We start from the raw sequence: 15,026 nt of genomic DNA, 5'->3' as shown, positions 1-15,026 counted from the left end.
CATACCCTGATGGGAATGTCAAGGTCAAGTGCTCCTGGGGATACTAGGAGAAACAGCTGGAGAGACCAATCCTATATAATAAAAGCCTAATATGCTAAGTGTCTGGTCATCCATTCACCCAATCAAAGCATAATATGCTAATGATATGCTAAGGCCGCTCAACAGCTCGCTATGATGTGCATTGACCACCAGGGGGCAGACGCTCAGACCGGTAGGTTAGCTTGCTGCTGGGGTCCAGCCCATTGGAACTGAGAGAGATGGGCCAGACACATCCTGGAGCCCTCCTGCAGTCCCTCCCCAGCTAGCCAACCTCCCGCGTCCCTCCTCGGCCCCGATTGTGCACCCGTGGGGTCCCTCGGCCTGGCCTGCACCCTCTTGCAATCCAGGACACCTCGGGGGATGTCGGAGAACCAGTTTCAGCCCGATCCCGCTGGCCAGGCCAAGGGACCCCACTGGTGCACGAATTTGTGCACCAGGCCTCTAGTAATATAATAAAAGGTAAGGGCTGTTGAATTTAAAATCTCTCAGCCTGTGAGAGATCCATGTTTGGTCTGGAAAAAGTCATTGCTCCTTGAAGGTAACAACTGATTCTGTCTTATGAGCAAAATTAATTCTGGAATCCACTCTCCAGAACCTAACATGAGTATAAAATATGTTATGTGAAAAATAGTACATTTCTAAATGGAGAAATTGGCAAAAATACCTCCCTCTCCCCAGCAGAGGGCACTCTGATATTCCCACAATAGAAGTACATTAAGACCTCCTGCCTTCCAGAACCCCTTAAGTTTCTTTAACTGCAGTGTCAAACTATGTTAGGGTGGGATGAAAGGGAAAGAAACAAGGGCAGCTGCACTTAGTGTACTGGGGGAGTTCTTGGCAAAGGCAGACAGTGAAAGGCTGCATGACACAAGCCTGTTCACCTGGGAGAGTACAGAAGCCTGTTGAAAATGTGTTATTGAGAATGCAGCATAGGATGTAGAAATTCAAAAGACCAAAGTTCAAGTTCTAGGACTGTGACTTTAGGCAAGTCATTTATCCTTTCAGGCTTAAATTTCCCCTTCATGAAGTTGTAGTAAGAATTAAAATGATAAAATGTATGTGATCACATACAAAAAACTGCTAAACAAATCTAAGATACGACTTAAAAAGCATTTTATCAGCCTTGCTCACACTCCCAAGAGGGGGAAAAAAAAGCTGTCATAGAAAGAATTCGTGTAGGAGACAGAGGTAAGCACTTCATGTCTCAAACGCATGTGGTAAATGTAATGGTGAATTCAGAAAAAGGAAAATAAAACAAAATACGAAGGAAAGAAACAATGAACCCAATCAGACTTGTGGCTGCCCAGGGATGGGGCAACCAACCTCACCTTTCTTGAGAGGTCAACTTCAGCACCCCTGGAAAACACCAGCCAGGATTTTGGCCTTTCTTCCTGATGGGGTCACACCATCCCTGAACTCTCTCTACCCTTCCCAGATCTAGAGTAGCAAAGTGCCCAAGACCACTCCCCCGACCTGCCTCCCTCCGGCCTCCCAGCCCCGGCAATTTTTATCATCTTACCTGAGAACTGCTGTGGCATCTGTGGTGGGCTGCAGGGAGAGGGAGACTGAGGCATCTGGTACTGCTCAGAGCCAGGAGGCTGCAGAAATCCCACAGAAGGGCTGGGGAAATAGAAAAGAGAGGAGTGGTAAAGAGGTAGAGGGAGGAACACAGCTCATGGCAAATAGCTGCTGCTGCCCGGGCCTCCCCTATGGGAAGCAGAGGCAGCTCCAAGCCATTTCCAAACCAATTTGCCATGCAATTTCTAAAATCACTAATCAGTTCAAAGTTAATTATATATATTTGTACTTGATCATCTTTCAATTAGGAAGCTGCTAATCAGTGCTACAGATGGAATGTCAGTGACACATGCTCTTCCTAACAGTGTGGAAACACCAGATACATACATGTGCATACATGCACACAACACAAATACACGCACACTCTGATAAACATAATAGACACACAGACAAAGAGAGTGCCAGAGACAGATATACAGTGCAAGAGAGAGATGGGTAAGAAAGAACTATGGAGATGTATGATTTAGGATATTTACACAATGGCAAACACAGATAGTCACCTGAAGACAAATAGGGAAAAACCCCCATGAAGCTCAAGACAACAGGAGACATACATATAAAAGACATAAAGAAACATATACACACTGAGAGAGACACACAGAGATACCTGCAAGTAGGCCCAGACTTGAGTTCTAGTTCCAGCTCTGCTTTTAACTAGTTGTATGACTTTGGGTAAGTTCCTTAATATCCCTATCTAGAACTTCTTCATTTATTAAAAAAAGGGAGAGCCCAGCTGGTGTGCGTCATAGGTTGAGTGTTGACCTATGAACTGGAAGGTCGAGGTTAGATTCCCGGTCAGGGCACAGGCTGCGGACTTGATCCCCAGAATGGGGTGTGCAGGAGGCAGCCGATCGATGATTATCTCATCGTTGATATTTCTGTCTCTCTCTCCCTCTCCCTTCCTCTCTGAAATCAGTAAAACAGTATTTTTTAAAAAGGGAGAAAAATAAAACAAGGGACGTGGACTAGATATTTCTAAGGTACTTTCTACCTCTAAAATTATATCAGCTATGGTCTATCCTAAGATACATATAAATAGACCATGTGAGATTCATCCATGGATATAAACAGAGGTATACAGAAAATTTTATATATATATATATTTTTTTTTTCTTTTTTTTTTTTTTTCTTTTCTCCAAATTGCTTCTTTTAATGATGAGCAATCTCTATCCCATAGTTCTGAATCTCACTGATTAGGAAAATAAAAAATGGGAAATCATAAAGCCTCAGTCTCTGAAGCAGGAATTTTTTCTGCTAATGTGCTCTTATGGATATGTCAAATCAATGAGGACAAAAGGAGAATGAACTCATTCATATTCTACTAGCTTTAGGGCACTACTGGGATCTCTACCCCTGCCTTTCTTTTCTTAGGTCAGTGAAAACAAAAGCATGGTGCAGCCATTGCCGATGGTCTATGGGAGATGTGTCTGGATTTTCGGGGAGTCCTTACCTCGTACCGTTCTGCTGAGCCGCAGGGATCATGCTGTAGTACACTGGCACCCCTCCCGCCGGGAGAGCCCCTTGCACAGACTGGCTTGCAGGGACCAGCATGGGTTGCTGGAAAGGCGGCTGGACCACATTTTGCGAGTCATTACCCACTGGGACCTGAGTGGAGATGAGAAGAGAATGACCACTCGTACTCCCAATGAGTTCATCCAAGAACAGACGAAGGCGCTTCCTCTCTAGCTCTCAGAGACTCCTCCTATTCTCATCTGCCTAAAGGAAATGCTCACAGAGCTACCTCCATTTCCCTCTTCTCCAAATACCACTCTTGAGCATCTGATGTAGAGAAAGGAGCCTGCTTCCCTTTAGAGCCTACTTTTCTGGGCATATACTCATTTGCATGGCTGTATAAAGACCAAACAATTTAAATAAAGACTCTTCTCAGATTCTCTGGGCTTTCTCTCAGAGGGAAAAAACCTAAAAACTTAAGGGCGAAGTGAACAGTATTTTATGTTAGAGTTGTCAGACTGGTGACATAGGAGGCTGTCCTCCTTTCCCTCATCCTGAGGACTGGGTGATGGTTCCCAATGCAAAATGCACCCACTTGGTAAGAAGGCAGTGGAGTATACTGAACCACCAGGCCTTGCATCTGGCCCCCCATGCCACTCCTCTGGTTGCTGAGCAGGCCCTGGTTCTGTGGTTGCTGGACCCCTATCATGCCTTGGTAAGCCGCCTGCTGCTGGTTAGGCATCATGGGCTGTAAACCTGGGGATGGGCAAGGAAGAGAAGACATTAGCATGGTCTCAACAATGTTTAGGAGGTCACACTCTATCAGCAATTTCTCTTCACCTGTCTATTTTGCCTTTCCTTTTTCTGGAGATCCTGGGTACCTCTTCAGGAATCTAATCATTCCTGCCTTTTTTTTTTAAAAAAACAGGGACGGTAATTCTCTTTCCCAGTCTCCGCCCTTCTCCTAGTCACTGTCTTCTTACACCAGCAGTTCCCCTTACCAGGCTGTTGGGATGGCTGAGGCAACTGTTGACCACGTTGGGGGCTGTAGGCCACCGGGTGAGAGAGAGGTCGATATTGCTGGTTGGAGTTAGGATACTGTCCAGGGGGATAGTAAGAAACCTGGATCTATGGTAAGAGGAAAGAGATGTGTGAGAAGGTCCCCAAACTATTAATTGCATCAGGGTTGATGGCCAAAAATCTGTAAATGGAGATATTTTGGGTCTGCAATTGCAGCATTGGTATACAAATTTGAAAAATAACAGGAAGGACTTGTGTCACGTAGAAAGAAACCTTCTAACTAGAAAGACAACTAGTGGGAAATGGAGGTGAGGAACAGGTATCCCCTCTGTTCTGTCTAAATCAGAGGAAGAGGGAAGGATTATAATACTGGACAAACGGAATTAGTGATTTAAGCTGGGAACCAGAGCCACTCACTTGCTGAGGAGGCTGCATGTAGCCCTGGGGTGGCAGGACTTGCTGAGTAGGTGTTGCATGGCTAGAGGTGGAATAGTTGGAAGCGGGGAGGGGCTGTCCTGTGGAAGCCATGATGAAGCTAGTCTGCTGAGGGTGCTGGGAGATAAGTGGGGGCTGGAACAGAGCTGCGGATGGGTCAGCTGCTTCAGTAGAACCTTGGCGGTTAAGGCTCATCTGTCCAAAGGGGTTGCTGAGGTCATCTGCCTGTTGAAAAAGTAGTGGAGACTCAAGGACTGAGGTGGCATCAAGCCCCATGTTCTCGGCTTCAACACAGACACACAGACAGAAATAGCAACCCTACCTACAGCCTTCCTTACCTACTCCAAATGTGAGACACTCCTGCCTCTGCGCCCTGGGAGGCCAGCCTCCTTACCACATATGAGGCAACAATGGCCACTCTGATAATGATTTTTATTAGAATTTGTCCTGGGGAGATGGGAGCAATGACACAACTTCTATATATAGAAAAACAGGACAAACTAGTGGGTTAAAAAAAAAAAAAAGACTATAAGCCTTTCCATTTCCTGTCTTCCTCCTGCCTCCAACCACACAAAGTGCCCTATGTTGCCAAAAATCCTGTTTTTATAATAAAGGACCCAGATAACACCTTGAATGGATTATGGGTGGCTCGGTTCATGTGGCTCCCCAGCTCTGCCTATGCAGCGGAAAGACTGATGGACTCCCACTCCTGCTGCTTATCTCCTTACTCCCTCTCAAGGTCATTTCCACCTTTGTTCTCTGATACTTGCCTAGAGTTCTCCTGCCCTTCAGAAACCACTTCTAATTCTCACCTCTGAAAGGAGGCCAGGGTGAGTAGCTGAGCTGGAGGGTGAGACTGACTGGCTAGTCTGTAATTGCCTTCTCTCTCAGCCCTCTTCTCTAAGCAGCAAGAGTGATGGTGTTCCATCTCTCACTTGTACGGTGATAGGTTAGTTTGTTAGCTTCCTCGTCCTTTCTGCTCCCTGGACAGTAATTGACACACACACAAACACATACACACGCAGAGGAGTTCTTTTGCAAAAAGAACCAAAAACCAAAATAACTAGTAGGAACAAAAGGTAATGCTTTCCTGTGACTTCACTCAATTTTCAGGGATCTGATCTTCAAGTTAGCTGTTTAACTACCTTAATGGGCAGAAACAGATGACAAGAGTACTGGATTGCTGATTATTTTGAGGTCCATATTCTAGGACTTTTCAGAATGGAAATAAGAGGTGGGAGACAAGAAGGGATTCTAGTGAAAAAGCAGACAGGTGTGATTAACACGAAATAAAAAGAAGCCAGTCCTCCTATATCATTAAAGAAGTTATCAACTAGGAGGCAAATCAGATCTTCAAAGGATTTGTAGTCAAGGTACAAACTAAACAGCAAGTGCTATGCATTAGAAAAGGCTACTTTTTATGTAAAATAATACGGTAACAGAAGGGAACATTTTAAGTTTTTACCAGTGGAACCAGAGAAGTCTGCAATTGTGTTTTTATTTTTAAAGGAAAAGATGAGGAGCCCAGGTTAGATCAACATCTGGTTGTGTTTCCCTTCCTATAACTCCAGGGAACTCAGTGTTCCTCTCTCTTACATTTAAGCATCGTTTGATGGCTAAATTACTGTGACGTGGTCACTAGAATGGAGTATACTTCAGCCTATACTGGCCCCACAAGAAGAAACACCTTTAAACATGGCCCTCCAAAAAGCACAACTGCTTTGCAAGGTTGTCACAGACTGACCCAGACATACCCAGAGATATAGGCCACACAAGGACAAGACAAAAAGGGGTAATGAAGTTTATACCATGTTGTACTGCTGGGGTGGAGAGACTGGCAGAAGGACTTGGGGACAGGAGCCTGGAGAGAACTGAACAGGCTGCGGAGAGGGCTGCAGAGCTGGGACAGGCTGTGGGCCAGCAGAGAGGCATGTGGGAAGGGAAGAGAAAAGGGGGGCACAGGGCAGAGAGGGGGAGGAAAGGGGAAGGAACAGTGTTAATCATAGAAGAAATTTCACATGAACAGCAAGGCTGCTGAGCAGTATGAATACCAAGCCCAGGATAGCAATCTCTCCTATCAGGACAGACTCACTGCATACCCCATCCCACTAGCCACTCAGAACTCTGCAGCTGTTGTGACCAGTTTTAGAACTCTCAGAGCTGGGGTCTGCTGTCTGATTCCAAACATAGCTTTTCCCAAGACATTTTTTTCTGAACATATGATTCCTGGGGAACATAATTATAAACCCTCCTCAAATGTCCATTTGAAAAGAGATCCCTTGGCCTGGCCAGTGTGACTCAGTAGTTAAGTATTGACCTATGAACCAGGAGGTCATGGTTCGATTCCGGTCAGGACACATGCCTGGATTGTGGGCTCGATCCCCAGTGGGGGGTGTGCAGAAGGCAGCCCATCCATGATTCTCTCTCATCATTAATGTTTCTATCTTTTTCTCCTTCTCCCTTCCTCTCTCTGAAATCAATAAAAAAACATTAAAAAAAATAAAACAAAATGGATTCCTGTTTCTGTAGGAAGCGTCATCCAAGGTCTGGCTGAGCTCTCCCGGTCACACTCCTCATTTCACAGCACAGCTCTCCTGGAGGAATTCTCATTCACAAGGATCATCTCCCTCCCGAGGGCAGAGAAGGAAAAAACAGTCAGTTCACGCCTGGTTCTGGCTACTTCCTCCTGCTCCAAGATTGTTCTGTGAAACTCCAGGCTGTGAGGGCAGTATGAAAAATGTCCCCATAAGCAAACAGGGAGGGATTTAGGAATAAAATATAAATAGCCTTAGTTTTAACTTTTGTTCCTTCAGTCCCTTCATTAGCCTTAAGCAGGAGGATTTGGTGTATTCTAAACCAACTAATAAGGAGTTATTTTTTTCTCTCTTCTTCCTTTCCAGCCATTTCAATCCCTCATCAGTTCTCCAGCCATGGCCCCTGGTGGTGGTAGGAGGGGTGGGAGAAAGGGGAGAGGCTAGGAAGAGAGAGGGAAATAACTTACATTCATTGTCTCACTTATATATTTTATCTCATTACAGCTTCACAATAAGCTTATAAGGAGATATAACTTGTATCTGCAGTTAAGATAGTAAGGTTCAGAGAAATTAAATCACACATCCAGGATCACACAGCTAATCTGCAGAGCTTGGATGGGAACCTAGTTCTACCTGACATATATTCTTCCTCTCCACTCTAGTAGTAGGGAGGGTGGGAAAGAAGTTGAACAGAATTACACAAACATCTTTTAGTTTGTATAATTCTCCTCCCTCCTTTCAAATTTAGAGTAACAAGAGGTGTGGGGGACCCAAGGTGTCAATATCCTCTCCTGCCACTTACCTCTGGAGAGACCCTTTCATAGAGGGGACTAACTTCCAGAAGCAGAGTCCAGGAATTAGAAGACCCCACGATGGAGAACACTCCTGACATGTGGATTAAGTAAATGTAAGTCATCTTGGTTAGGAAAAAGTTACAGAGACTTCACTGTGTGACCTAAGGGAGATGCTGCCATAGCCTTGAAAATAAACTCTCAGCTCTCCCAGCATACTTATTTTCTGTAAGCCAGTGGCATTCCAAATATAACTGCTGGCCAAGCTTCTCAGCATGAGCTATCTGTGCTGGTAGCTTTTAAACCCATTTTCTATTATCCTAATCCTCTTCTTTCTCTTAGAGGAAGGCCTAATGTGCTTTACCCGGGGTTGGCAAACCGCAACTCGCGAGCCACATGTGGCTCTTTGGCCCCTTGAGTGTGGCTCTTCCACAAAATACCACGTGCAAGCGCACACGTACAGTGAGACTGAAACTTCGTGGCCCATGCGCAGAAGTCGGTATTTTGTGGAAGAGCCACACTCAAGGAGCCAAAGAGCTGCATGTGGCTCGAGAGCCGCGGTTTGCCAAGCCGCAGTTTGCCGACCACTGGCTTTAGACCTTATATACTCCGGAGGGAGAAAGGGTGACCATAGGGAAAGTGAAATGGTAAAAGAAGGCTGCCTGATTTCCTCACATTTGTGAGTTTTAAGTAAAAAGTGAAGAGAGAAGAAATGCTCCTCTCTTAGGACTCTCCTGAGAAGGGCAGTGGTAAAGGTAGGCATCTCAGTGCTATTTAAAAAAATATATTTTTATTGATTTCAGAGAGGAAGGGAAGAGGGAGAGAGAGATAGAAACATCAATGATGACAGAGAATCATTGATCGGCTGCCTCCTGCACGCCCCACACTGGGGATCCAGCCTGCAACCCACAGGCATGTGCCCTGACCGGAATCGAACCGTGACCTTCTGCTTCATAGGTCTATGCTCAACTACTGAGTCATGCTAGCCGGGCTGTGCTATTTTTAAGTTATACCCACCACTATCTCAGCTACAGTTTTCTTCTTAGAGAGTCTCACACTCCAGAGTTAGGAAACTTCCTAAAAACCATGAGGAAGCCAAAGACTGGCCCTGAGGGATGTGACAGTCACCTACTGGCAAATTCTAGACTAAATCGTTGGTTCTTAGATGCCTGAATGGGCCCCTGGAGAGAGGTTTGGAGGGCTCCTTTTCAAGAGGCCCATTCCACTTTAAGTAAATTGGGCAAAAGGTAGCCTCTGGCCCTTTAATTCTCAGCCTCACGCCTTGATTTCACATGCACTACTGATATATGATATGGAGGCCTGCTCTGACAGCAGAGGCCTGCCAAGAAGGGAAAGAGCACAGTTTAGCCAGCGGTGTCTCTAAGCCTGGGACAAAAGTCTCTTGCTACAGAGCTAAAGGTAACTATATTTTCTCAGTTTCTCTTCCAAATGAAACTATTTAGAATAAGCACAGTGGTATGTGTGTATGGTCACTTCCTTCATCCCTGCTCTGTTATGTACCTTTTGAGAAACTGAACAATAAGTATTTTGGGGCTCAGCAACTTGAGTTTGGAGAGCCACCAGTACTGAGAGACAGGGACAAACAGAAAAGAAAGAAAAAGGCAGTAAGAAGAAGAAGAAAAGGATAAAGGGAGGAGAAAAAGTGAGAGGAAGAAAAAAGGAACTACATATGGGGGTGGAGGTGTATAAAAATATTAGCAGCTACCACAAATGCTTCAGGGACACCAAAACTTAACCAGGCTAAGAATTTTTGGTTTGGAGTTTGTGATCACAATTAATCTCAGGAATACATTTCTGAGGGAGCAGAGATCTCTATACCAAATAATGCTCCCCGGTTCCCAATCTACAGGCCTAACTTAGCATCATACTCCCTGCAGGTCAGTCAATACCAACAGCTGACCCACTGACCCTCATGATGCAGAGGCAGAGACAGAATCCGACTGAGTAAAATTTGGGATTCAGACCCAGTCACTTGGAAATTATTATTATTATTTTTTAAAAATATATTTTATTGATTTTTTACAGAGAGGAAGGGAGAGAGATAGAGAGTTAGAAACATCGATGAGAGAGAAACATCGATCAGCCGCCTCCTGCACATCTCCTACTGGGTACATGCCCTTGACTGGAATCGAACCTGGGACCTTTCAGTCTGCAGGCCGACGCTCTATCCACTGAGCCAAACTGGTTTCAGCTTGGAAATTATTTAAAACTGGAAGCCCGGTGCACAAAAATTTGTGCACTGGCGGGGGGGGGGGGGATCCCTCAGCCCAACCTGTGCCCTCTCACAGTCTGGGACCCCTCGGGAGATAACCACCTGCTGGCTTAGGCCCACTTCCCTGGTGGCAGATGGCACGCCCAATCCCGTGGTGTCTGCCCCGTCTCCCCTGGTCGCAGATGGCAGGCCCGGATCCCACGCTGGGTCAGGCGGCCGCTCAGATCGGGCTGCCGCCCACCCTGCCCACCCCGTCCCGCACACTGCAGGCCCGGATCCCGTGCTGGGGCGGCCGGCGGCTGGGGATCGCGCTGCTGCCAGCCCCAGCAGGGGCGGCGCAGAGGGATCTGCCTGCAGTAGGCAAATTAGCCACCATCTTCGTTGGCGGTTAATTTGCATATTGTGCTGATTAGCCAATGGGAGGCATAGCGAAGGTATGGTCAATTACCATGTTTGTCTATTATTAGATTTTTTTCAGTCCAAAATTGTTATCCTCTTTACCTTTCTATTTCTGTTCTATTCTTGCTGTCTGTTTCTAGCTATGGATAGAAGGAGGAGGCAGATGGAAAACTAAGAGGGGAAAAAAGGGAGCAAGACTATATTAAAATCCACACATTTGCCGAAACCGGTTTGGCTCAGTGGATAGAGCATCGGCCTGCGGACTGAAAGGTCCCGGGTTCGATTCCGGTCAAGGGCATGTACCTGGGTTGCGGGCACATCCCCAGTAGGAGGTGTGCAGGAGGCAGCTGATCGATGTTTCTCTCTCATCGATGTTTCTAACTCTCTCTATTTCTCTCCCTTCCTCTCTGTAAAAAATCAATAAAATATATTTAAAAAAAAAATCCACACATTTTAGAAAACAAACAAACAAAACCCCCAAAAAACTGGGCTCCTAAAAAAGTGAAACATACATACACAGAAGATAGCCAGAGAGAGGAGCACAGAGTTTACCCACTTATAGGTCTGAGTTAAGACACAGAGCCCAGCCTGCGTGGCTCAGTGGTTGAGCATCGACTTATAAATCAGGAGGGTCATGGCTCAATTCCCAGTCAGGGCATATGCCTGGGTTGAGGGCTTGATCCCCAATGTGGGGCATGCAGGAGGCAGCTGATCAATGATTCTCTCTCATCACTGATATTTTTCTCTCTCTCTCTCCCTTCCTCTCTGAAATCAATTATATATATATATATGAGATTTATTGAGGTACACGGTATTAGAAGAAAGTAAGTCAGGATTATAGAGAAAGTGATTTAGGGACTAATATGAAGGACTAGAATGATCTGCATGTGGGTTACATTAAAACACAAAGCAGGGTTTCCTAGATCTTCACTGTTCTTTATGAAGTTTCATTTCACAGTATTTGAATGGGGTAGTACTGGGCCATTCTGGGGTCTTTCCACTCTAGTTTCCTGGGGTATGAGTGCTTGGAATTTGTTTCTTGTACCTATGGAAGAGATATATTTTAGGTCAAGTGGGACTAACTAAACAGGGAGACAAGGGAGCCTGTAATAAGAATTTTAATTACAGCGTAACAGAGTACAGACATGGGATTCCTGACTACCAGTGAACACTTCGGGATAAAGCATGGGCTCTAATCATGAAGAGCTCAGAGCAGCTCTCCTCAGGTTATTAAGGAGACTTTTAAACCTAGAATACTGAGATTCCATTTAGAATAAGTTTTAACTCTTATGCTGATGGCTTGGATGGTCCCCATAGAAGTAAAACTTCACTCACACCCTAGTTGGTACCAACATCTACCCATCCAGCAACAGAAGGAGGAAGAGGAGCTCTTTTATGGCATGGAAAACAGAAAATATTGTGGGGGGGGTGTGTGCTTTATGATATAGGTATTGCAGGGGTCTTGAGTGTTATTTCCTTTCCCCCTAACACCAACACATAAATATATGTTTATGGGTCAATAGTCACATGAGTACATTCAATCAGACTATGGTGGGAGCTATGGTCCTTTTAAACTCCATATATAAATATAGTGAGCAAAATGACCTTGTTAATTATACAGGATATACTGAGAGATGGGGTATAGCAGAAATGTGGAATGGGGTAAGAGATCCCACTGACAATTTTCAGGAGGAAGAGGAAGAAATATGTAAAGCAAAAATCTCCCAGACTGACACTACGAAGAGCACTTTGGCCAAAACTTCATCCTTACTCTTCTCTTCTGAAAACTAACAAATGAGAAATGGGGGAGAGAGTGGCATGTCTCCAAAAACAGATCTTTCCTACCACCCACAGCACAAGAGACATGACTGTCCTTCCAGAGCTTGCTTGAATCTGAGCAAAGGGGGATCTGGCACTGAGCAGTGACTCACCTGTGAGATCATGTGATTATTCAAGGGTGGCTGTTGCTGAGACGTGGGTGGAAGAGCAGGAAGTTGCTGCTGCTGCTGCTGCTGCTGTTGCTGGGCAGTACAAGGGAGAAGGCTCCGGACAGACTGGGATGAGGTGACCTGGTTGCACACTTCTGGGGCACCTAGAGCCATACCTAAGGCAAAGAGGAGACCCACCAAGAGCTGTAAGTGCAAATCATGAACATACCACCCCTGGAGGGCCCAGCTACAGGGCCCTAGTCTTTCTTTGCTGTTTCTCCTCACTCTCCTGTCCATTTCCCCAACTGTCTTAGCACGGATGCATTTCAGCTGTCCTGATGATGGGAGTCCTCATCTTAGCACGTTTCTGTTCCCTAGGGACAGTAACCACCTTGACTGTCAATGTTTGGTTTTAGAATTGAACAAAATGTGAGGTTAAGTCACCTCCCCCGAAGTGCCTAGAATCTGTCCATCATGATTAGATATTTGAAAACATAAATGTTTATTTCCTGGGAAGGTACAGATTCCTAGTCCTTTAAGAGACTTGTTTTCTCTTTGATTTCTTCTCAACTTTCAGCATCTCACAAAAGTTGCTGAGAAGGCAGCCTTGCCTCTCCACAAATACTCACACAAATACTCACAACCTTCATCTATTTTCCCCATTTCCAGGCTCTCCAAGTCATGCATGCATTCACACAAAATACTTTTAATGAATATCTACTATGTGTCAGGCATTGTATAATGAACTGAGTACACTAAAACAAAGGGAACACAGTCTTTGCCCTTAAGCAGCACAGGATCTCCTGACAAAAGATGAACACCCACACAATGATTATAATCTCATAAGGATAAGGACTGCATCACTGATACAAACATAATTGTACGAAAGCAAAGATGAGGAAGCAATAACTCCTGGAAGGGTTAAAGGGAAGGGTTTAAAGAGGAAGTGGCAGGAGAGATAGTTTTGAAGGATGAATAGAAGGTTTATAAGACTGAGAGGAGACAAAGCTAATGTCATATTCAAGAAATCGTTGGAGGGTCAGAGAAAGATAGATATCTTGAAATGAGATTGAGATGGCAAACTAGAGCCAGGAAGTTATGCTATAATAAGTAATTTAGATTTCACTATGCAGGAAATGGAAAAACATGAATGTTTTTAAGAGCGGAGTGATTTGATTAGATCTATGTTACAGATTGGTAAATTGCCTATAAAAAGGGCTGAGGACGGAAAACCAACTTGAGGGCTAGTGTCATAATTAAATAAGAGAAGATAAAGGCCTGTATAAAGGCAGAGGCAGTGGAACTAGAAAGGAGGTATCAGAGAAGGGCAGCAGAGACCCAAGAGTCAGAGGCAACAATCTTTACCACTACTGACATCTTCTGAGGATAAGACCTACAGAACTTCTGGGATGAGAATCAGGTAATTCTTCATAGGCAGGAGGATGGTGGAACAGAGTTCCACTGGGTATAAAGAGCTAAATATTCCTCTGCTAAGAGTGCAACAGGAATAGATGGAGAAGGATTCACAGCAGATGAGAAGAGCTAAAGCGTGGCTACAGGGGTGGCAGGTGGAACTCATGCTCCTTTTCTCAGTGACAAGCTCCAGGGAAGCAGCCACAGAAGTACCTCTCTAAGTCCTAGCCTATTGGCTGCCACCAATGAATTATAAATAGCTAAATTCTCTGCTCTACAGACCCTCCTTATAATCTCAGAGGCCACAGAATGAAAGCAGCTATCTTCTCATCTCAGTATGTGACCTGAACCTGGGCTTATAGGGATGTCCCACCTCAGTCAGAAATCAGATCAAATAATCCAATCCAGTCAGTTTTTTTCAATTAGAAAAGGTCTGAAAGAAAATCGGAGAGAGTACTCAAAAGGACAATGAATTAATTCAAGAAATCAAAGTTCCCCTCCTCTGGCTGTGTTAGGTTTCCAGGACACAATATTGGCACAAGTGTTTTATTAAAAGTAAGTATCAGGGCTGGGGAGAGGTCAACGGGGAAAAAAGGAGACATATGTAATACTTTAAACAATAAAGAATTTAAATTTTAAAAAAAGTATCAGTGTGATTTTTTGCAAACGACAAGCAAAAAATTATAGCATGACACAGGTGAGAAGCTGTAGTACCTGGCCTGGAGATCCTTCCTGCACTGCCAGCTTTACTGTTCCCAATGCTGTCACCCCGGGTGAGGATAGAGATTCCGCTGAAACTGCTGGCTTTGGTGACAGGGGGCCGCATGCTTCGAACAGAGCCATCAGAGTCCGTGCTGCTCCAAGGCCGTGGCTCCAGGGATTTGAGTTCGCTGTCTGTGCTGCTCTGGCGGCTGCTCGAGGTGCGGCTTAGCCCCTCACGGTTCCCCCTGTAGAGACCACAGTGATCAGAGCACCCTCCACCTACCACTTCTGCAGAAGGGCTAGGAGAGAGTTCATTTCTATTCTTTCAATAACAAAGAGGGGGTGAGGTTGCGGAGAGGATGGACACTGACTTCTTGTTAGTTGGCTGGCCCACCAAGAGTTGATGAGAGCAGACAGAACAATACCCAGTATATTAACAAAGAGCGTGGGGGCACATCTGGAAGACAGCGCACTGGCAACTCAATACAACAGACCAGAGGTG

The 15,026-nt window shown here is 45.2% G+C and overlaps 1 protein-coding gene across 19 annotated transcripts in view; it reads right to left on the bottom strand.

Moving 5' to 3' along the window:
• Positions 1-15,026, bottom strand: part of R3HDM2 (R3H domain containing 2) — a 129,538-nt gene that overhangs the window by 9,137 nt on the left and 105,375 nt on the right. For 12 of the 19 annotated variants that reach the window (XM_006093586.3, XM_006093589.3, XM_014459909.1 and 9 more), the window contains 8 exons: positions 14,537-14,769; positions 12,413-12,585; positions 6,333-6,434; positions 4,507-4,749; positions 4,071-4,197; positions 3,665-3,825; positions 3,068-3,222; positions 1,559-1,659 (listed from right to left, as the gene is read on the bottom strand). In XM_006093586.3, the coding sequence (XP_006093648.1) occupies positions 1,559-1,659; positions 3,068-3,222; positions 3,665-3,825; positions 4,071-4,197; positions 4,507-4,749; positions 6,333-6,434; positions 12,413-12,585; positions 14,537-14,769 (1,295 nt within the window). The remainder of the gene's footprint in view (positions 1-1,558; positions 1,660-3,067; positions 3,223-3,664; positions 3,826-4,070; positions 4,198-4,506; positions 4,750-6,332; positions 6,435-12,412; positions 12,586-14,536; positions 14,770-15,026) is intronic. The other 7 variants (XM_023757955.1, XM_014459916.2, XM_023757956.1 and 4 more) reach the window with 1 other exon arrangement.

This window comes from Myotis lucifugus, unplaced genomic scaffold, assembly GCF_000147115.1.
Source record: "Myotis lucifugus unplaced genomic scaffold, Myoluc2.0 scaffold_119, whole genome shotgun sequence".
Lineage (NCBI taxonomy): Eukaryota > Metazoa > Chordata > Mammalia > Chiroptera > Vespertilionidae > Myotis > Myotis lucifugus.
The sequence above is the reverse complement of the archived record's forward strand: the minus strand, read 5'-3'. Positions and strand labels throughout refer to the sequence as shown.